The 24,347-nt window shown below is 44.9% G+C and overlaps 1 protein-coding gene across 1 annotated transcript in view; it reads right to left on the reverse strand.

Annotated features, from left to right (window-relative positions):
* The window catches only part of GAA (alpha glucosidase), a 446,470-nt gene that overhangs the window by 269,092 nt on the left and 153,031 nt on the right, over positions 1–24,347 (reverse strand). The window contains exons 7-9 of the mRNA XM_086931052.1: positions 20,392–20,510; positions 19,452–19,583; positions 18,770–18,880 (exon numbers count right to left, since the gene is read on the reverse strand). Of these exons, the coding sequence (XP_086787178.1) occupies positions 18,770–18,880; positions 19,452–19,583; positions 20,392–20,510 (362 nt within the window). The remainder of the gene's footprint in view (positions 1–18,769; positions 18,881–19,451; positions 19,584–20,391; positions 20,511–24,347) is intronic.

The raw sequence follows: 24,347 nt of genomic DNA on the forward strand, positions 1-24,347 counted from the left end.
AGCACCATGCCACAAACTTGTCCTAACGGCAGGCATATACATACTTGGCTGAGGGACACCTGGCTGCCAAAATAACATTGATGACTTCAGGAGGAAAGTCAAAAGCACTCAGTGCAATCCCCAAGCATGGAGGTGGAGGGTGTGTATCTTGGGATGTAGGCACACCCCTGTTGCTGCAACTGCAAATCTGCTGTGAGGGGCAACCTGATCGGAGGACCGATGTTGCTGCTAAGGAGTTTGGTATACCACATTCACCAAGCCCAATCCGGAGCTATTGATATGACTTGGGTGTGGTTGGTTCTGATCTTCTTCAGAACGCTGGGCACTAATGGTATCAGCGGAAAGGCGAACAGGATTTCCTGGTTCCTCTCTAAGCAGAATGTGTCTCTGAACAAGAGTGGTCTTGAAAACTCCAATGCGTAGAAGTGCTGACATTACACATTCTCAGCGGTGGTGGATAGATAGAAGGTTCTCCCCATATCGGAAGAGACCTTATCCCACCTCAGGGGGCAACTGCATTTGTGATCCACAAGGCGGTGATGGCTAAGTTCATCCACTCTGGCGTTCAAAGATCCCGCCAGGTGTAGCACCGCAAGCCATGGTGTTCCAACTACTCTGTGTACTCTGTGTCAGGGCCACCTGACACAGAGTACACAAACCCACCCCATCCTGTGTGTTGCAGTACCACATGGTTATAGTGTTGTCTGTGAACACCTGGACCAGCCTTCCTTTGATGGATGGCAGAAGGGTTTTCAACATCAAGTGGATGGTTCTAAACTCCAACAGGCTGATATGGAATAGAGCCTCCACTGTAGACCTTTATCAATATTATTAATATTATTCTTTTAATGGTATTTGATTGATTGATTTCATTGTGAAATTTTGAAATCAGATACTTATGATAAATGTGGTGCATTGTACTTTGGACGAATACATAATATGCGTTATATCTAATTAGTGAGATTCCATTCATCCAAAGGTTCAGACCCCACAAGTTGGGTATATGGTTTCGAGATTCATTATATATGAAGGTATCTGATAAATATAGATCCTCTGGTATGCTTATCTCTCTCACAGTTCCTATTGTGGTAGTCATTAGTGTTGTTCAGTTTCTTTTTATTATTTCTGTAGTCCAAGTGATTGATGATAATGAAGGTGTTTTCTCATATGTACATACCTGGAGATTTGAATATTGTGGTATTGAATAGGAAAGAACAGTCTGTAATCAAGCATATTCGATTTGAATAGGAAGGTAAACCATTATTTGGGTTTTTACATTGTGACTGAGTTTGGGAGGAGGAGTATGATTTATTTGGACATTTAGGCTTATCAAAAAAGAAATAAAATGTTTTTTTATCAAGTTTGTTGATACACTCATTAGATGGCACAGTTAGGCTGGCAGCCTGGTCCTTCCGGGCTATCTCTGATGTCCTGGAATGTCAGAGGGTTGAATAACACTCAAAAAAGACAGCAAGTTCTCAATTATATTGCTCGACACAACATTGACATAATCTGCATGCAGGAGACGCACTTGCCCAAGTCTGATGTGCCGCCTATAACGGTGAGCTGGGGGTCCAACAGATACTTTTCTAATTACAGCATTTATGCTAGAGGTGTGGCCATATTTATCCATAAAAGAGTTCCTTTCTCGCTTTACTAGGTCATAACTGATGGGGAGGGCTGCTTTTTGATAGTTGTCAGCTCTCTGCTGGGACACAATGTTGCTCTGGTGGGCATATACAGGCCTAATGTAGACTCACCAGAATTCTACCATGCATTACAAGTGCACCTCCTGGCTCTTGATCCCTGCCTATTGATAATGGGAGGGGATTTTAATTTGCTGTTAGATCCTGCTAGGGAAAGCACTTCCTCCTCTCTGGACTCTAAGCACTGCTCACGCCTCGCCATGCATGACATCTGTAGTCAGTTCTCACTGGTCGATAGTGAACGCACACATCACCCGTCTCTCCCATCTTACACTCACTATTTTGGGTTCCACAACACTTGGACTAGAATAGACTATTGGTTGGTCACACTGGGAGTCGCTGGTTGGTTCTGTGGGTTGGATATGATGCCACGGACGTTTTCAGATCATTCACCGGTCATACTTTGAATTAACATTCCCAGGTCCGGTGGATATGAGAGGCAATGGCGTTTTCCTGGAAAGGCACTTCATGACCCGGTGTTTCTTGAGGAGGTGAGGGAGGCCATTGAGGACTATTTTGGGATTAACACTGGGTCGGTGGATACCTGGGCGGTACTGTGGGAGGGTTTTAAGGCCTATATCAGGGGGGTTTGTATTGCTAACAATGCAGGGGTCCTAAAAGATCTATGATCCACTTTACACCGTATTGAGAAAGAACTTGCTGCCCTAGATGTGGAATTGCCAGACCATGTGTCGGAGGCCGGTGAGGCTCGAAGGTTAACTTTAATGTTGGAGTGTCGGGATACCGCTGAGCGCAAACTTTTATTCCTTAGCAAACAGCATGTGGGCAGACGGTACGGGGAGGGTGAGGGGCCTGGTAAGGTTTTCGCGCATACGCTCCGCCCACCGCATACCAAAGCCTATATCACTGAAATTAAAGGCCCGGACGACCAGGTGGTGCACTCTACTCCGGAGATATGCAACCCTTTCCTGTCTCACTTTAAAACTCTGTACACCTCTAGAACCACCGGGGACCTCCGTGAACAGGGAGAGTATCTAGCCGAAATTGCCCTAGTTTATCTTGAATGGCATGTGCAAGACTTCCTGGCCATTCCCATATTCCAGGAAAGTGTGGTGGAGGCGATTGATGCACTTAGGGGATCCTCGGCGCCCGGTCTTGACGGGTTCTCTGCAGATTTTTATAAAGCATATAAAGATGTGTTGGTTCCGAGGTTGATAGAGGTGTATGCGGAGGCGCTCGAAGTCGGTATCCTTCCTCCAACCTTCAGGGAGGCTGTCATTATCCTTCTCCTTAAGCCCGGCAAGGACCCTTCACTCTTTTGCTCCTACCGGCCATTGTCCCTGCTGAATCTTGATTACAAAATTTTAGCCAAAGTGATCGCGATCCGGCTGTCTTTATTGATGGAGTATATTATTTCACTGGCACAGTCTGACCATCGGTCCACTTCCGTTAATTTGCGCACGTTGTTTACAGTATTGCATAGGATGGACCCCAATACATCGGGCGCTGCGCTGCTCCTTGATTCCGAGAAGGCGTTCGATTCCCTTGAGTGGCCCTTTTTCTCTCTCGGTGATGCGCCGTATGGGAATGCCTGAGTGCTTTGTCTCCACCACTGCTCTGCTATACACGGAACCCACCACTAGACTGCGCCTGAATGGCACAATATCCCCGCCTTTTCGCCTGTCTTGAGGCACCCAGCAGGGCTGCCCCTTGTCGCCATTGCTTTTCATTTTAGCGATGAACCCCTTGGTGCTGCATTTTCAAGAGAAACATTTGCACAGTGGCTTGCAGTTTCGCACCAGCCCTCTTTTGATGTTACTATATGCCGATGATACTGTTTTATAAGTTCGACAGCCCCACCTCAACCGCGAACCCCTTATTAGGGAAATTATTCATTTTGGCAGGTTCTTCGGTCTTAGTATAAACTGGCAAAATTTGTTAATTTTTCCGTTAACAAATAGTATGACTACATGGGACTGAATTTCCGCTGGAATGGTGCCATGACGTGGTTAAATATCTCGGGGTTTATATCCATTTAGATGCAGCTACCATCATTAGATTAAACTATGGCCGTGCAATTAGCTCATTGGAATCACAGGTTGAGAGGTGGTTACGGCTGCCTTTGTCAATGGCGGGCAGAGTGACCATTGTTAAAATGGTAGTACTCCTGAGATTTTTATATCTTTTTAACAACATTCCCATTCTTCTTACCCAGTCCTTTTTTTCACAGCTGCGCCAACTTCTTTTGCGCTTGGTATGGGGTGACAAGAGACCACGGGTGAGCTGGCAAACTCTGACACTGCCGTATGAGAGGGGCGGATTTGGAGTCCCGGATATGCATCTGTACTTTTTAACTGCGCAGTGTTGTTATTCCTATGCTTGGTACCACCCAGACGCCCGAATCCCTTATCTGAAGCCAGAGGCGGATTTGGTTCTGCTGCAGAAATTGTCCACAGTATTACCTAAAGGGATCCAGAGAGACCCGCGGGATATTCAGACGGTATCTACCACCAGCTGGGCATGGGATAAGGTTTGAGGTTTAGTTTATTATGCATAGTTATTTAAAACCTTTGCAGTGCGTGTTACAAAATTCTTAAAACATCATTATTTAAAACCATTAAAATATATCATAAAATTGAAAATTCGTTACAATTTACACAGAAGTAACTCAAAAAGACTATTCAACTCATTTTTTACACTGAGTGGTAAGCAGTACAGATCCTCATATTAGATTGTTCCCATCCTGTTCGGCCGTGTGCTATTTTAACCACTAGCGTTTTGCGTTTCTCAAGAATGACCCTCTAGTGCTGGACAGACATGTGCACTGAATGTGCCCTTAGGTACTATTGTTCGTCTGCTGATTGTCTCCCAGTTTCAGCAGACTTGGCATCCTTCGTTCGGCCGTTGACAGAAATTTCATCAGTCTGAAGTTTAGTTTGGTGTTTAACGGATTCAGGCAGGCGAGCACCGCTTGCCTTTTAGTGCTGATCCCTTTTTGCTTAAGTTGATCTTTAAGAAGCAGTTGGCGTGCTTGTTGCAGTTCTGCGCATGAGCAGATTACATGAAGAATGTCACCATTCTTTGAGTTGAATAGCATGCAGGTTTCTTTTCCGTCTTTCCTGAGCCATGGTGGTTGGTGCTCTGTACTTGGCAGAATCCCTAGTCTGTATTTTAAGGAGTTCATTTTTGTGGCTTTCGGATAACCCTGATTGAAGTATATTTGTGGTGTTGACGATTTATAAGAATTTAGGGTCATCCATGCATGCAATCTTTTTGAGAGTAGTACCTTGTCCTCCAGTAAGGAGAGTGATTTAACATTTTTCCAGACTAGTTTTCTGAAAGTACTATGCCCGAGTTGTGTGTCCCAGAGCTCTGAGAGTTTGGTGGATTCCAATGCTGCTTGAAGATAAGTTCTTGCCTCAGAAGCATCCCTGCTTTGTACATCCTGCCATAGCAGAGAGTTTAGTGTATCTCTAGTGGCGCTTCTAAGTTTATGCAAGCAAATGATGTATGCCTCGTTCCTGGCTAGATCTTGCTTTTGCAGGCCAAACTCCAGTCTTATTTGAGCCGGAGATGTATAAGACGGGACCGAGAACATTGTTCTGTAAGCTTTGACCTGTATGCTATCCAGGTCTTTGGAGTCTCTTCCCCGCATTGCCTCGCTGCCATAGGTGATCGAGGGAAGCAGCTTTGCCTTCATTACTTTCAAGAACGTGGTCAGAGTCGGGCCCATCAATTGAGTTGCCAGGTTTTTCATCGTCAAAGCAATCAATGAACCTCTCCTTCTTATTTCCTGCTTCTGGAGCGTGAAAGCGCCTTCTTTGTCGAAGAGGACTCCCAGATATTTGTACTCGCAAGCTGGCTCAATTTTGAAACCGCCGAGAGACCAGCTCTTCTGTTGTTTTTTGTTGATGTCGATTGACATTGTGCGTGTCTTACAGAGGTTTATTTTTAGGTTGTTTTCCATGGCGTATTTTTTCATTTCAGTCAGAATACGTTGAAGACCAATGTAGGTGTGGCTGAGTAGTACTACGTCGTCTGCATACAGGAGATTGCTCAGAGTTTTCCCTCCTATCCTTGGTGAGTGGGAGTTGCAAGCATCGAGCATTCTCTGCAGATCCGCCATAAAAAAGTTAAACAGAATTGGCACAAGCACACACCCTTGTTTAAGTCTTTTGGTAGTTCGTACTTTTGAGGACAGGTGAGTGCCGCTACCTAGTTTCACCTGCACCCAGGTGTCCATATGGAGAAGCATCAGCATGTTTAGGGTCGACTGCGGTAGGCCCCATTGCGCCAGTTTCCCCCATAATCTACCTCTCTCGATGTTATCGAATGCCGCGCTGAAATCGATGTAACACAAGTGTAGCGGGAGCTTGGAAGATGTTGCTGTGTCGATGATTAGTGAAATGGCGAGGATGTTTGCTGCTGTTCCAGTTGTTTTCCGAACGCCAGTCTGATTCAGAGGTATAATCAGATTAGACTCAGCCCAAAATGCGATCTACTCTAGTATGGTGCCAGCAAAGTATTTCGCCTCGTTATCAAGAAGTTCTACTAAGCGGTAGTTGTTTGGGTCAGCCTTGTCTCCTTTTTTGTAAATAGGAACAATCGTCGACCCCCTCTAGGATTCTGTTTAGTAGCCTGATATCCACGAATAAAAGTTGCATGATGTCCGCCCACTCTTTGTTGTTTGCTTTGTAGAGGGCAGGTGCGATGCCATTTTGTCCCAGGCGTCTTCTTTCCTGCCTTTGGCTATCTGCTTTTTGATTAAGGCTGACTGCTGGATTCTCAAATTCTCTGAGGGGTTGATGTTTATGCCTTAAGAGGCCTGATCCAGTGTCTCTAGTGTACGCTTTCACAGTTTCTCTCTATCATCTTATTGGTCCTCGTTTGCGCTCCTGGATGCTCCGTGTGGTCATTGAAGTGACTGGAGAGGTTTTTGATCCAAATCTCTTCAGTGATGTGAGATCCTATTTCTTTATACTGCGGGCGCATGATCCCATTCACTGTTTGCCAGAGGCGGGCGCTGTTGTTGGTGTTTATATCATGAAGGAGTTTGGCCCAGAGCTCATTTTCACCATATCTCTTGATGTTCCATTGTGTTTCTTTGAGCACTGCCCTCTGGAGTTTCAACTCTGCTTGTAGGTTGTTAGGGGCTATTCTCAGCTTCCGTAACGTCAAGTTTACTGATCTTTTTAGTTTCGTTAGTTGTGCTCTCTGTTCCTTCTTTAGTTTGTTCTTGCTGCACTCTTTGCGAGGATTGTTTTTTGGGTTGACAGTGACTGCAAGTTTTTTTAGCAGTGAAGCCGTGAAGTGATTCCAGTAAGTGATATACCCGACTGCAGTTGATTTTTGAGTATCGAAAAGTTGGAGTGCCGCTTCCGCTTGAGGGGTCTATTAACTGGCATACATTTGATCCTTTTCTGATTCAATGATTCAATGAGTAGATCGGCCCCATAGTTGTATCTGGCCTGATTACGTTTGGCGTATTTGATATTATATGGCATTCCTGGGGGCGGTGGTCGCTGTCACCCTTATCTCCCATTCTGAACCCCGAGATGTGTGGAAAAAGCGCAAGGCTTGCAAAAGTGTAGTCCAGAATGGAACTCGTAGTCGAGTAAAAGGATTTTACTGGAGGACAATCTGTCGAAAATCTTCCATTAAATGCCCGAAGGTTTTGATGTTCTAGGTCGTGAAGAAAACGGCTATTGCGGTGTTTTTTCCTGTCTGGTGGGTCAATTTGCAATGGTATATTATAAATTCTGTTTAGGGCCAGTGCTTCCTCTCCTTCTGATGAGCCAAATAGATCTTGATTTAGGTCCCCTGTCAGAAGGAAGAGTGGATTTTCCATCTGGGTAGCATACTCAGCCAGTTGTTTGGTAATTTTGGATGATTCTTTTGCTTTATTTTTTGGATGGACGTATGAGTTGATTACGCATACTACCTCTTCTTTATTCTCAATGACAAGTCTTATTTTGACTGTTAATGTCGTGTTTGAAAATGAGTCCATAAGGGTTGCTGAAGCTATTGTTGTAGTGGAGACATAGGTGGCCAGTCCTCCTGAGGGATGGCCGAATCTACTAGTCCTTGCGGCTGGTGTGGCAAAACATGTGTAGCCCTTGATGTGCTGTGGGGCCTTCAGCCAGGTTTCTTGAAGCGTTATTATGTCAAAGAGGGAGATGTAGTGCTGAAAATCTGGGTCATCCATTTTTGTACTTAGACCGCTGATATTCCAAGAGCAGATGCCTAGGGTTGTTGGCCTTACCCCGCTACCAGCTCTGTCTTGTAAGGAGCGTCAGTCCTCCTCAGGGCGTATTATGATAGTGCAGGACAGTGTTTCCCTTGTTGGAGCTTGGTATGATTCTGCTGCTGTCGTTGGACGTAATTCCGGTCGATCCCAAGGGCTGCTTATGCTCCTTTTTGGTGAGCTTCCCCGTGTGTCCCTGAGTATACTGAAAGTATGAACCTGATGTATCTTTGACGCTGGGCTCGTCCTGCTCAGGAATGGTAGAGGGTAGGCTGGTTTTTGAAAGGGGACCAACCTAATTCCCCAATTTTTGAGGAGCTCCTGTTCAGCTAAGATCAAGTCTGAAGTGTTGCTTGAATTCTAAGTTGTTGTGGTTGCCTCTGAACTGCGTGAATTAGCCGCTGGTAAAAATTCTACAGAGACTAAGTCCTTTGAACCTATTCCCCCTAGTTTTGGGATTGATTTCATTAGTCTGAGGATGTTACCGCGGTTGAGCAGGTCCTGCTATCCTTTTGACGTGTATTCGGGGTAAAAGACCAGAACCTCGGTTGACTGTCGGCTGTTACCTTGTCTTTGTTGTTTCACTGGTGATCGGTGTGTTATAGCCATAGGTCCATTGCGTAGTTTTGCTTCCTGGCTATCCAGGTGTTTACTTGCTCCAGCTGGTGAGGAGATCTTTATGTTTTGACTTGTTATTGTGTGTTTTAAGGGAGTTTGTGTTGGTTCTGCCCCCTTGTCATGTAGCAATTTTACCAGTGAGTTCCCCGTTGGTTTGATCGTGGTGTGATCACTCTTAGTTCCTGTGTCCCATGTTGGTTCTTCATGATTTGGGCTTGTGGATCGGCCGTTGGTTCTTTTTTTATTTCCTGCGTGGGGGTTTGAAGTAGTTGTTTGCTTAGTTTCAAGTTGTCTTAATGCCTCTGGGTTACGCGCCTGACCGCGTGTTTACCCTGGAGGATCGTTGGTTGGGAGTCTTGGTTCACTCATTTGTTCTCGGTTGTCTTGCTCCTGGCTGATCTTTTCACTGCCTCCAAATCCAACAATCATGAGTTCACGAAAGAGCAGCTTTCTGACCCTACAGCTTTGTCAAAGTGACAGAAGTTTCTCCCGTGGGCATGGGATAAGTTACATAGGCTATTGGGGTTGGACCTATTATACTCTCCAGCACTGCCACTCCCAAATCCCACATTGCTCCCTATTACTGGTGAAGTTTTAGTGCAACGCACACTGGCTTAATACAAAATTCATACGATTGGTGATCTGTTTCCCGACAATCATGTTTTCTCGGTATCAGAGAAGGCGCGGTTCCAAGACTGCTCCTTTATGGATGTCTTTGTGTTGTGACATAAGCTTTCCATGTTGCGGGCTACCTTCCCCACGTTTCTGGTTGCTTCTGAACCGGTCACTCCACTGTTGTTATTAATTGAAAGTCCAACTGGTGCACATTTGGTTTCCAAACTGTATAAACAGTGTATCATGGATCGCCCCTTCTCAGACGTTAAGAGCCATATGGCATGGGAGCAAAATTTAGGCCGTCCTATAGCTGATGATCAATGGGAGCAGTGTTGCAGGGTCACAATGGAAGTTTCAACCATAGGCACAAGCTGCTACATTTCAAATTTCTCCGCAGGATGTATCACACCCCGGCTTGGTCCTACAAGATAGACCCCTCTAGACCTCACCACTGCCAGAAATGTTATGCACCACACGCAGACTTTGCTCATCTCTCCTGGACCTGCCCAAAGTTGCAGCACTATTGGATAAAGATACACACCTCACTGTGAGACAGGCTTTCTATGGCACTGGTACCTACTCCGGAAATTGCACTGTTGGGCTATAAGGTTAACTTCCCCAAAAAGGTCAGAAGGTTCGCAGCGCTGGGATTTCTACTGCCCAAGCGACCCTTGTACCCAGCTCCTCACGCCCGGTAGACATTTGGGGCCCGTATAGAGCATACATTACCAAAAAGCACAGTGAAGCTGACGCGCAGGTTGCAAACAGCATTGTTCCTGAAGGGGTTGGCTAAGAGAGTTGTAATGTATTCTATTCATTGGCCATGATTTTTCATATGTGCTATGTATGTTTTCGCTGTAGATTGGGGCTTGGGCTGGGATGGGGTGGCGGGACTGTAAAGGATGATGGAGTCGTTCATGCAGGGTGGTTGGCATTATGACTTGGATTGCATACCTATTCAATTGTTTACTGTTGCCATGGGTACTACCATGTAACATTTTTTATGATACAACTTTATGCGAAGGCGCCTTATCATTGTACCGCTGTGTGCATTGCTTATTGACAGGTATGTGTCAAACTGAAAATAAAGATTAAAAAAAATGTTTTTTATCAAATTTGGACGAGGTGTAATTTTTTGTTATACTTTATTAGGCTAATAGGTTAGAATTGCAGCTAACATTTGTTGCTTTAGCTCTTATTTCTCTCCTGCTCCTGTCATTGAAGTAGAGTGCATTTTGCGATGTCTATGTAATAGCATGTTGTATTCTTTTTGGTGAATTTACTGTGTTGACGAATCTGCCATGACATTTTGTTTAAAGTCAGCAATGTTTGCAGTTTGATGTAGTATATCTGTTATGACTATCATTTTTAATTTTGATTATGTTGTCTAAGATGATGTTTTTTTGTTTTTTGTTCCAGCCTTTAAAAATTGACAGGTATTGTGAAACATGTTGTATGTCTTGGCACAAGGATCTGTTGCTAATTTAACTGACATTCTTATTATTGTTTATGATTTGCTGTAATGAACTTTGGTGTATGTAATGGACTTTGCAGTGGTTAATTTGAAAAGAATAAGTGCTGCTGCCCAAAGTTCTGCTTAGAAGCCCTCAGCCGGGGCTATCAAATGTCAGAGCGTCTAATACCAAGGCTGAAAAGTCTTGAACCCACCTGCCCCTAATCCCCTTCATGCCCCTCTATCTCACTTTTGCAGGCTCTTGTTTTTAGGTCGAGGTACTATCCGGTTCTGCCGAAGGCAGAACCAGAAGTTCCGAGATTTAATGCTTCTTAGAGTGGACGATTTGTCCCGCCTCTGTTTTTGCCTCTCTCCCATTGGCTGGCTTCCTAAACGGAGGCCAGCCATTGGAAGAGAGAGCTGTCCCTCCGAATAGGCTCCGTCCTTTTCGGATTTGGAGGTGTTTTCGGTGTTCTTCTTTCCACTTGTAGGCCACGCCCATTCTGAGAACATCAAACACGCCCACAAATCCGAAAAATGTCCCTGGTTTCTCCGAGGCATTTCTGCCTTGCCTCGGAGAATCATGGTCGTCGTGCTCCCCCTCCCTCCCTCCAGTCACTCGTTATTTCAGCACGGGCTGTTTTTTTGGGGATCCTTGCGGTCACGCGGGCTCAGTGCAGTTTCCGGAGCAGGGGTAATATATAGGCGGCATGTCTTTGTAAAAGTGCGTCTCTGGAGAGCTCTTTTAACTCCTGTATGCCCCTGCCTTTCTTTTCTTAGGCGCTCGCCTGTGGCATACTCTGCCGTGCTGGGTTCAAGTGTCTAGAGGTTAGCGCCAATAAGAACAGTGCTGCCTCCCTTTGGAGAGGGAGTTCGCGTCGCTTGTCCCACCTCTGCCTCCCCCTCGTCGTGCTCCCTCTCCCTCCCTCCAGTCACTCAATATTTCAGCCCGGGCTGTTTTTTGGAGATCCTTGCGGTCACGCGGGCTCAGTGCAGTTTCCGGAGCAGGGGTATATAGGCGGCATGTATTTGTAAAAGTGCGTCTCTGGAGAGCTCTTTTAACTCTTGCCTGTGGCATACTCTGCCGTGCTGGGTTCAAGTGTCTAGAGGTTAGCGCCAATAAGAACAGTGCTGCCTCCCTTCGGAGAGGGAGTTCGCGTCGCATGTCCCACCTCTGCCTCCCCCACACTCTACAATTGTGTTCCGGTGGTAGAACAACCGCTATGACGCAATGCACAGGAACGGGGATCCCGAGTGCAATGGTACTGGGGACCGGGTCAGAGAGTGCTTTTACCATCAGTGAATTTACAGGCGTGGGTAACCTTTCTGCTTATGTGTATCATTCGTGGCAAGGGGCACAAACCCTTGGATGTTAAAAAGGTGCCAAGATTCTGGCGGAAGCCAAGGCATTCCGAACGCGTTTATGGCCGGGCGATAGGCGCGTCTGGCAGCGTCAGTCACTTTAATTTACTTAGGGAAACTGCGTTTTTCTTTTAAACATGAGCGCTGCTGGTCCATTCCATATTTTAATGATTTTGACAATGGAATCCGTGCACGGGCCAGAATACAGAATGAGGGTGTAATATATGCCCCTCTGGTCATGCAGGAATTCAGAGGCAGGCTCGGGGACGATCAAACTCCCAAGAGGCATACTAACGGCACAACATTAGAAGTGGGGCAGCATGCATAAAGGGTAGTTGCGGTTTTCACTTTGCCTCCACAGGGCTGCGACATATCGACAAGATATGTCGCAGGACACACGATTTAGATAGACCGCAAGCAGCCTACGGAGGAGCAGGACCTTCAAAATGTACAGGAGGCACCCGGGCCTCACCTCCCCCCTCTCCCCCCATAGTTGTCACGTGTGAACTGCTGCAAATGTCGCCTGCAGTTGTGCAACCGCTCCTTTGCTCCTTCCCGTCACGCCGTTTGTCCACTCTGGTCGGGGACAGCATTCAGCAACCAGGGGAGAGGGTTATGGGTAAATGGAGGCCACGTACACCGGGACAGCAAGCACAGGCTAGGCCCCGACCTCGCAGTGCACAGTGCGCGATCCCGAGTGCAATGGTACTGGGGACCGGGTCAGTGAGTGCTTTTACCGTCAGTGAATTTACAGGCGTGGGTAACCTTTCTGCTTATGTGTATCATTCGTGGCAAGGGGCACAAACCTTGGATGTTAAAAATGTGCCAAGATTCTGGCGGAAGCCAAGGTATTCCGAACGCGTTTATGGCCGGGCGATAGGCGCGTCAGTCACTTTAATTTACTTAGGGGAACTGCGTTTATCTTTTAAACATGAGCGCTGCTGGTCCATTCCACATTTTAATGATTTTGACAATGGAATCCGTGCACGGGCCAGAATACAGAATGAGGGTGTAATATATGCCCCTCCGGTCATGCATGAATTCAGAGGCAGGCTCGGGGACGATCAAACTCCCAAGAGGCATACTGACTGCACAACATTAGAAGTGGGGCAGCATGCATAAAGGGTAGTTGCGGTTTTCACTTTGCCTCCACAGGGCTGCGACATATCGACCAGATATGCCGCAGGACACACAATTTAGATAGACCGCAAGCAGCCTACATAGGAGCAGGACCTTCAAAATGTACAGGAGGCACCCAGGTCTCACCTCCCCCCTCTCCCCACAGTTGTCACGTGTGGACTGCTGCAAATGTTGCCTGCAGTTGTGCAACCCCCCCTTTGCTCCTTCCCGTCACGCCGTTTGTCCACTCTGGTCGGGGACAGCATTCAGCAACCAGGGGAGAGGGCTATGGGTAAATGGAGGCCGCGTACACCGGGACAGCATGCACAGGCTAGGCCCCGACCTTGCAGTGCACAGTGGGCGTTGGGGCCGGTTATGCAAAGTGTCGAGAGACAGAGGAGCACAATGCTAAAAAAGGCATTCAGTGTGCATTTTAAAGGTGTTACCATACCAGCCTCGGGGCCAGGAGCGCGCCCTTCCACGTCACACTGGAGGCCGGGAGCTTTGGCCCTAGGCTGGGGTGTTTGGGAATACTGGCCCAGCAACATTTCGGGGCCGGCCAAGGAGTTAGCTGGGACATGTTTGTTTGCCAGAAGTTTAATTAACTCAATTTAATGCCCCAGAGTGAGCATGGGATCACGTCGGAAGGTCACTCAGTACAAGGTCCTGGAGTTATCAAACATTTACTCTTCTTTTGGGTATTAAACAGGTGTCTTTTGCTACCTAGCAGAGACAGCGTGCGTCTTAATAGGATCAGAGGCCAGCTGGCAGGGGGTTGTTTCACATTTCTGGTAATAGTTAGAGGGGTCTGGCGACGGTTGATTGATATTCCGGCATGCGCCCGCAGCTCTCCTCCGTCCCGTAGATTCTTTGCTAAAAGGGGTGAAACAGACTCGGGGTGGACTTGTAAACAGCATTTGCTAGGCGTGTGTGCGACCAATTACGTGCGCCATCCTGTCAGAGCGACAAACAGAGCACCACTCTGAAGAGCCCCGATGCCCCCAGGAAGCTCCATAGCCAGAGAAGTCCCTCTGGGTCAGGCCTCACAGTGCAGCCGTTTCCCGAACTTTTTTCCGCACCAGAATCGGAGCACTGCTCCGTGTTCTCCGCCAGCCTTTGACACCTTCGGGTAAAGTCTGCGCTGTATCCAAACGCATAAACGTCCCCTACCCGCCTCCCAGTGTGTCCTTCATATCACCGCCCCCCCTGCCTAACGCGCAGACTTTGCTCCCTGTATAGCGCCTAAACCCCCTCCCCCCCCCTACAGCCCTACACCCCTACACCCCCAGTCACCCGGGGCCCAGCCGTGGGTTTAGCGCTCACCAGTGCCTGGCACTGCAACCCTCCAGCCTCCTCCACATTACTCGGAAGCCCACCCCGCCCCTTCAACCTGAGGACGAGGAGAACTGAGGATAGCGGGAGGGGGAACCCAGATGTAATTGGAGTCCATGTGCTGTAGGGAGGAGCGCCTTTCCCCTTTCCATCCTTTTCTCCTTCTTTGCATTCTACTATTGTGCCTATATTCCATCCTACTTCCTTTTCACTTTCCTTCTTTCTTTTCCTATTTGCATTCTTCTTTCCGTCTTTCAAGTTTTCATTGTATTTGCCTCTAACTTATTTTTTCTTTTATATTCAAAAGATTTCTCTACTATTCTGTACCATTTTAAGTAACTCCTCTACCACTTCTCCATCCCACAGTTGTGCTTATTTATTCTTCCAGAATGTATAGATCTTTCCTTTTGCCTTGCAATGACCGGCCAGCCAGAGCTACAGTTAAGAAGGGCCGTAAATCAATCTAAACTGCCCTCTTAAGCTGGCAAAGCAGGGCTTCCCTATGCCCTTGAGTGGAGATGCAGTGATGCTTGAGAGCTGCACTCTCCCTCTCAGTGAGCTGCAGTTACATTTGAGTTGCTGAAGTCACATCTAAGTTGCTGGAAACAGTCGCGAGGAGCTGCAGTTGTGCTTGCGGGGATGTAGCTACTCCAGTGGTGCTGAAGTGGCCCGTATTACACTACACTGCCAAACACACTGGAGAAGCTACAATTACACATAGGGAGCATAGAGAACTGCAGACACACGTGACAATAAAGCCAGCCTCTGGGAAATGCATTTTGCCCTCAGGGGTTTGGGATGACAGCTAGAGCTGCAGTCATACTTGGGGACCTGCAGTCACGTATCCAGGGAGATTGAGCCGAACATGAGGGGCTGCATTCATACCTTTGACGCTGTAACTGCACCCAGGGATCAGCAATTATGCTAAGGGAGTGGTGGTCAAGTCTGTGACGATTCAGTCACAGCTACAGGTACAGTAATACTAGAAGCCGTGCAGTCAGCACCGGGCTCAGCACCCCACGTGTTGTTCTTTATTCATTCATTCCATCAACCAAGCATCAATGACCACTGTGGAGTCGAATTCATACGAGCGTAGCTGCTGTCATACATGGAATTACCCTACAGTGCCCATCATACTAGTAACAATATGTAGCTGAGTTAAAACAAGCCTTCCGCCTTGAAAACGTAGTGGAAGCCGTACTAGTAAACCCGCAATACCTTCTCAGAGGATCAAGCTCACCCAGCCCCTAAGTCTGCCAGAAGCACCTCAGGCACGGGGCTCACAGCTGTTATTATTCACACAGCTCTGATGATGCACCTCAGGCACGGCTCACAGCTGTTATTATTCACACAGCTCTGATGATGTACCTCAGGCACGGGGCTGAAGCAGTTATTATTCAAACAGCTCCGATGATGCACCTCAGGCACGGGCTCACAGCTGTTATTATTCACACAGCTCTGATGATGCACCTCAGGCACGGCTCACAGCTGTTATTATTCACACAGCTCTGATGATGTACCTCAGGCACGGGGCTGAAGCAGTTATTATTCAAACAGCTCCGATGATGCACCTCAGGCACGGGCTCACAGCTGTTATTATTCAGACAGATCTGATGACAGAGTGTTGAGGGCAGAGTGTTGAGGGCAGAGTGTTGAGGGCAGAGGGCAGAGTGTTGAGGGCAGAGGGCATAGGGTTGAGGGCAGAGTGTTGAGGGCAGAGGGCAGAGTGTTGAGGGCAGTAAGTGCGTCGGTTTCTGAACATATATATTTTGAATATTTTACAGTATCCGGTTTCCACCAAATTTATCAGGGCCAAAGTGCAGGATTAAACAAATCTGTACATTTCCATTATTCAGGTGATCGTTTGCTAATGCCTGGAACTCATTTTAGGTTTCACCTCTATAGAACTTGCACTGTGCTTCAGAAAACGATTGTATTTAATATAAACCTAAAAGGGTCGTATATCTTGCCTCACTCTCATACTATATAATACTCACTGTTTCACTTTTTACTACTCGCTCTCTAATACTCTATTTACTAATAACTCTCTCCCACTCACTATCAACTACTCACTCTACTTCTTATCTGTGTGTGGGTGCTAATTCAATAGGTCTCGCATATGCAAACGATTAAGCTATTGGCAATGTAAATGACAATGCCATTTATTTATGATCTAAAAAAAAAAGTCAGGAGCAATGCCAATAGCTCTACCTTTAATAATGCTGAGACCATTGCATTGTAAATGCTTGTTTCGCTTTGTGACGATTTCTACGTCCTACTTTTCCTCCGACTTTCTGTTTTGTGTGATTCTCCCTCTCTTGCTAAATGTCCGATGCGGAAAAGTAAGTGCTGGTCCCCAAATATGAGTGCTGGTATCCCCCACGGCAACCACCGGCTCAAATTAAGCACTGGGACTTTGTGATCTGCAATAATGAGCTGATTTTGCAATCTATGATTGAATGGAATACGGACATTCTTAGTAAATGAATGTTTGTTCAATCTAAGGTTAGTTGCATTACATTCAGGTACTTCGATTTACTTATAGGAATATGCACTTTTGTAGTGATTGAACAAAATTATCACTTACCCGAGTGCAGCTCATACTGGACAAACAAGCGCATATTTGTCCGATTTTTTGTGTTAAATTTTAAGGATGCCACTTGTTTTGGCTACGAAGATGCAAACAGTAATTTCTGTAACAAGGTGGCACATTTTCTCAAAATAAGTAACAAGCGTTTATCTATTCTGTAGAGATCAACTTGAATGACTTTTGCAGTGAATGCCTTTGTATAATTATTACTTTAGTTTACATATGCAAAACCTGCTGTGATTCATCTTGGTTTTACTATCTATTTAATGAGGACAGCCACTGGCTTCTTTGAACAAAGAAGTTGTTCTTCCTGTTCCTAATTGAAGAGTAATAACTTCACGTTGCTACTTTTCTTTTAAAGGCCTTGAAGGTAGGGAGGACGGTTTAATTGTTACTCCTGTATTTGAGTAATCTTGGCAATTTGGGAGTGTGTAATACAACAACACCATATATTTGTTTTTTTTCCCATGCATTTTATTCCTACTTATGTAAAATATCGTTGTGGCTTTGAGCCTCTGGATCTCAGCAGGATGTTTCAGATAAATGTTGATCTTTTTAACTTTCTACATCCTCGAATTCTTTATTTTATCACCACAGCATAGTGGTGAAAGGACATAGTTTTGTGCATAGAGAAGGTTTCACTGTTCATTAATTTAGAATTCAATGTTCGTCTGAAAGGGCACACTGCCTGTAGTGATTGCAATAGCTGTGCTGCCCTCTAGGTGCTAAAAGTGGAATGTGCAGGTTTCTTCCCTCCCATCTTTGCTTCCCCCCTTAGGCCCCTGTGGGCACTGGCGCATATGTCTCTGACTTACGAGTGCCTCAGTCAAGCAGGTGTGTTCTAGGAAGCTGTGATTTACTCCGATGGCCGCCAGGCACAGTCCGTGGTTCAGTAAACTACCGGTGGGGTCGGGTTGGTGTAGCTGGCTGGACCTCATCTATTATGTCAGCTTCAGGAATATGCCGGGGCTGCGCGGTGATTGATGGCATTTCTGTTACATAGTAGCAGTAACATCGGATTTTGGGCAGGCCCCGGCGCCCCTGATTGGGCACTAGAGTGTAGGCTGTGAGTGTGTCAGTCATGACTGACTCCTGCCTCGCTGTGCCGTGAGCCGCCCCCGCGAATAATTAATTAATGCAGCAGGAGCTAATAAATGTCGAGTTGCAAAGAAAAAAAATTCAAAAAAATTGTCAATTTGAAAGTTTTCATCAATTATGTTTATAAATATTGTGATCATTTGTTTTAAATTGTATAAAGTGACTTCAGTACTGTACTGATATTTTAACAAGATTATTAATAAATAATACATATCGAAGCTCATGTGTGTAAGTGTGCCCTTGTCCAACAATTGTTATTTAACAAAAGAAGTTCTGCAAATTTGGTAACCTGTGTAAAGATTTTCCTCACACCCATAGGCTGGTCGCTATATAAATTAGCGATCTGTAAGGATTCTCCGCCCCTCAAAGATTTTGGAAAAGGAAATTTGTTGTTTTGTAAAATAAATACACTCACTTATCGCGCCATTGTAAAGAAATGCATATTTTTGATCTGTGCATCGTAGTCCTCCTCAAGAAAACGTTAAATTGGAATTTGGAAGGAAACAACACTGATCAGGCTTGAGGTAGAGCCAGACACTAATAGGTGAATATTCAACAAGGTAGTCCTTTGACTCTGACTAGTTCGGCCTGGATGGAAGGAAAGGTCTACCTTCTCCAACCCCAAGCATTGCTCTTCTCCCAGGGAAGGGGCAGGCCACCATCCCACTCACCTTTCCAATCAGGGGCTGTCCTGTGGAGTTAGTAATGAACACCTTTCTCTTCACGCCATCGTCATAAGCCCGGTTGGATCCTGGGGGTCCGCTGCTGGCAATCACTGGTTCCTAATAGGAGAAATACAAGGACACATGGTGAGGTCTATGAATGCACAAGCTCTGTTAACCAAGTCCAACAGCTATTGTTACCCAACAAAGAAAGAAAGCGTTTCTGTGTGCACTTCCTGAGTGTGAGAAAACCTGAAAGCAAATTTTATCTCAAATTTCAAAGATTTCTCTGCAAACATGTATAGAATCAAGTGTATAAAGATGTAGTAGCGCACACTGCCAAATACATTAGTTTAAGGAGGGTATAGAGATTCGTACATAATATCAATCAAACAGTCCTATGTCCATCAGGGCTACCAACTTCCTTTTCTCACTTGACATTTAGCCCTCATGGTCTCCTACCTTATCTTTACTTCCTCTACTGATCACCGAGTTGTCTTTGTCTTTGCCTTTTTGTTGCTTCTGCCTCTGTCAATTCTGCAGGGAAGCTATTTCATGCTTTCACAACTCCTTACTGCTCATCAGCACAGAGCATGAAAAGCATAATCAGCAGATTCTTCACCGCAACTCTTGGGCACAAGGATCGCTCACTGAGCCCAAACCTCAACAGATGTCTATGCCGTTGTCTTACCGTGATCATGATGTACTTCATCCCTTTCTGGTGGAACTCCTGCACCATGAGTGGGTAATCGCTGTAGTTCTGCTTGTTGTAGGTGAAATCCTTTCTGGCATCCATATAATCCAGATCGTTCCATTGTACATCCTCGGGTAAAAAATGAATTAAAGTTGAGACTTTTAAGACCGAGATTGGGATATTCACAACCTCACCAAAGATGACTTTTTCATGCAAAGAATCGAAAATGGAGAAAGATGCTCAAAGCCTTGTGAGAAGAGAAGGTGGATTAGTCTTACTCACAAGGACACCCCCGACCCTAAACTGTACCATCTGTCTATTGTTCTCCTGAAGCACCATTTAAGTGGCATCACTAATGATGGAGAGGGCAGAAACAACCAGGCATGTGTAGGATGGTGCGTGTCTCATTAGAAAAGGAAAATGACAGTGTTTAAAAAGTGGCACAGACACAGCGGGCTTCAAGTTTGAAAGGCCAGGGTGAGAACGCACACATGTGAAAGAGCGAAACCTTGTCTGTGCCCGAGAATACAAAATGCACTGACAATTTCAGACTTTTATTTTCATTTTTTTTAGTTTTATATAGTGCGAACTAGACCCAAAACATCGGGTATCAGAGCACTTTACATGAGCACCAGTTTCGTTACACGAGGATACATTCATTTTTTTGTTAGGCACGGGAGATTAAGTGATTTGCCCAGAATCACAGGATGTTGAGCGTTGTTGCCGAGACTCGAACCCGGTTCCTGAGCTCTGAGGTCAACCCCTCTAGCCTTAAGGGTACATCCTCTCCCCGAGGAGATCAAGTTGCCATTCCCTTCTATTGATACCAGTCAACGATGACTAAGTGAGGGGTAGGGAGTGGGCTTTCTGCACTCACAGCTCCTGGCCTCTTACATCCAGAGACTCCTCCTCCAAAGAACTTAAAGAAACCACAAACCTGGGGCATCTGGGCAGCTCTCATTTTCTCCACCACTTCTCTGGTGACGTTGCTAGAGGGGTAGCCGTAGCGACAAAGATGGAATCCAAGTCCCCAATATGGGGGCATGAAGGGGTAACCTGTGGAAATTACATGAGATTGTAGAAGCAAAAAAGCTTAACTTATTTAAATAATCCTGGGAAGTACAAAGACAAAATGTGAGGTACACAGCAGGTATTTTTAGGTAGACAGATGGTCGCTGGGGCACAGGTGTCACTTTGTTACTCAGGGTTCCATGAGTTTTAAGATTTTGACTCTGTTTGATTACATGTCCAGTGGATCAAGGTCACTCTGGTTATGAGTTACTCGAGAAGTCTAGTGATCACAACTTCATTGGCACTCATCTGGACTTTAAAATAAGGCAGGGAGGGGATGGGGGCTGTTCCCAGTTCACCTTTGGCAGCACCTCTAATTCAAACATGTATTCATAATGAAAACTCTGAGGCATGCTTAAATATGTATGAACCCAGATTGGATGGTCTGATGATGCTATGAGGATCTGGAGAGGGCAGGAATGAAATTTTACTCTAGAGGATCAGAAGATATGGACTGCAAGTCTCAAAACCACATCAGTACCTGTAGAGCTACAGCCTTGTACAAAGAGGTTAATGCGACATTAACTTAAAATATCAACAGGGCACCCCCAAGCTGCACACAGTATCCTTCATGCTGTTTATGTATGACAGAGAGCAAAGCATTAGGTTGCACATCTAATTCCTTCTTGATCATCTGCTGGGTTGGCATTAAGCATGGGCGGATTTTGCTAATCTGGCGTTCGCGAATTTGCGTATTTGCGAACTCGCAATCCGCAAAATCCGCGAATTCTCGCGAATTTGCAGATTTTTTTGTTTTTATAGTGTTTGCAAGGGTTTCTGCCAGTTCGCGAGGATTTTGTACCAGTTCGCGATTGCGAACTTACTTGTCGGCACGCAACGGTCGCGACTATGTTGTTTCTACGTCTGGTTCATCATCACAGGTTCACAGCACCCTCTGTTTCAACACTGCCACCCTCTGTTTCACCCATGCCACCCTCTGGTACATCAATGCCACCCTCTGGTTCATCATCATCACTGTAGATTATGGGGGGAAAAAGCAAGCACACCTGCCCTGCTTCAACTGACATGAATTAATTTGGGGTTGATTTTTTTTTATTTTTTTTTTTATTTTTTTTTTTATTGGAACACGTCAAAAAAGAAAAAAAAACCATGAACATACAAGATACACAAGATAACCGTCACACAATACATAATTCATAATTCAAAACAAATTTTCCAACCTTGGGGAAATGAAAAACACAAGCGCACATACTCAAATACAACTTACAAATAAGAAAAGGGTAAGGCTACACAATGGGAGATACACATAACTATAGCCATATCATTATTAATACTTAAGTCTCATAAAAATCAGAAAAAGCCCCCCAAATTTTCAATCCCAATCTTTTTTTTCTTCTTGATTCAGATAACGAAAAAAGACTCCACTCTAACTTATACAATTTATATAATCGAGCTTGCCATTGTTGGAATAATGGAGGCTTTTCTTGAAGCCATTCTGCCGCAATACATAATCTAGCGACTGTCATTATAACAAAAATAAACTGTCGACAACCAGTGATTTCCTTATTTTGGCCATCCTCAGGAGTCTTTCCTAAAATCATCATTGAAGGAGTAATTTTTAGATTAACCTTTAGGATAATAGATACAAACTTTTCAATATCTTGAATGAATCTCCCTAATATAGGGCAAGAAAAAAAAATATGTATACAGTCTGCATTATCCATTTTACAACGAAAACATTTGCCATCATGACCTCTTCCCCACTTTAGCATTCGAACCGTTGTATAATATAAATCAAAGAGGCTTTTAAAAAACTGCGCTTTTAAGTTAGCGGACATCAGTACATCTTTAGACATCAAAATCAGATTTCCCACTTCAATATCATTGTCTCCCAGTATTTCCCTCCATTTTCCTTGTACTTTGTCCAAATCATCAGTTTTTTCTTCCAAAAACATGCGATAGAGAGCCCCTATCTTAACTTGTTGTGTTATACCTTCTACGATTTTATGCTCCCTTAAAGTAATTTTGTGTCTATTAAAATAATCTCGTATCTGTAAGAACTTAAAGAAAAAATCCCTGGTCAACCCAAATTCTTCACTCATTTCTGAGAACGATTTACACTCTCCTGCACTCGAAAAAAAATCTCCCAACCTGTATACCCCTTTTTTTTGCAGTTTCCGTGCCACTCCATCCGAGAATATCATGGGTAGAAAACTAACCAAACAATATGGAGTATAATATGAGACATTCCGTACATCAATGAGCCGGGCCACCCATTTCCAGACTTTATGAGCACCTATAAGAACCTTGAATCGTGTCCTTTTGTAATAATTGCCATCTATTTCATTAAAAAACACTTGTTTGGTTTGTGTCCCCATCAAAATCTCAAATATAGAGGGATAGTTATGCATGTCCTCCTTGGCATCTCTTAATAACAAAAATCTCATTTTTAACAAAAAACATACTACATAATACAAGAAAAAATCAGGTACCCCCATTCCGCCCCTTTCAATTGGTAAGGTAAGATGTTTCATTGCCCGCCTGGGTTTTCCGGGACTCCAAATGAATTTACTGCAAAGAGATTGTAACGCCTGTAATTTAGGTTTCGGAAAATCCAGGGGTATTGATCGGAATAAATAAAGAATTTTCGGGAGAACATTCATTTTGATGACGTTAGTCCTACCAATAATAGTCAAATATAGCCGCTCCCATTTCTCCAAAGAGGTTTTGATTTTATGGAAAACATTACTCCAGTTAGCATTAACCAACTCATCCATGTCCGTTTTAATACGTATTCCTAAGTATGTAACTTCATCAACCACCCTTTCATCCCCCCAAGTTATGGCACCGGAACAAAGTATTTGTGTTTTAGAAGCATTAAGTTTATATCCTGTTATCCTGCCGAATTCTTTGGCTAGCTTCTCAATTTCCAAACTGGCAGTTTCCGGGTTATCCGTCACAACTGCTATGTCATCCGCATATGCGAATACAGAAAAAGAAAACTCAGCAACTATAAAGGGGGGATCAACCTATTCTGACTTAGTAACTCAATAAAAGGATTAATATATAATGCAAATAAAAGGGGGGAGCATGGGCAGCCTTGACGGGTCCCTCTTGTAATATTAATCACATCGGAGAGTCCGCCCAAAGTGGATATCCTAGCTTTGGGTTGGAGATAGAGTGTTTTGATGGCCTTAACATATCTCTGACCAAAACCCATTTTTTCCATTAAGGTCCATAAATACTCCCATGCCACCCGATCAAACGCTTTTTCCGCGTCTAATAAAAAAAGCGCTAATTTTTTTTTGTTAACCGCAGCCAAATCAAACAGGGTAATAACTTTGTTGATGTGTTCAGTAGTGCTCCTTTTAGGAATAAACCCGTGTTGATATCTGGACACTAAAGATGACACTACCCCGGACAGTCGAATAGCCAATATCTTTGAGTAGATCTTATTGTCCACTTTCAACAGGGATATAGGTCTATAAGACCCTACCCTATCAGTAGGTTTATCTTTTTTACAGAATACTACAATTGTTGCTTCGGCCCATGTAGCAGGGGGATTGCCACCTCGAGCAGCTAAAATTACCCGGTGTAGCTCATCCTTAATGTTGTGCATAAAACGTTTATACATTTCAGCAGGCAACCTATCGGGCCCTGCAGCTTTACCCAATGCTAAACTGTTCACTGCAATTTCCACTTGGGGTTGATTTATTAATGTGTCACTGTTTTAAAAATTCCAGTCTGGCACCTGCTTCCTTGTCTGTAATTTGCTTTCTGTTGCAGTGCAATTTTTTTTCCAGGACCTTTGTGGCCTACTTGTAGCTATTCTATGATCCGGCTGTGAGGGTTAGAGCAGGG

This window comes from Lissotriton vulgaris, chromosome 7 (genome assembly GCF_964263255.1).
Source record: "Lissotriton vulgaris chromosome 7, aLisVul1.2, whole genome shotgun sequence".
In the NCBI taxonomy this organism is placed as follows: Eukaryota; Metazoa; Chordata; class Amphibia; order Caudata; family Salamandridae; genus Lissotriton; species Lissotriton vulgaris.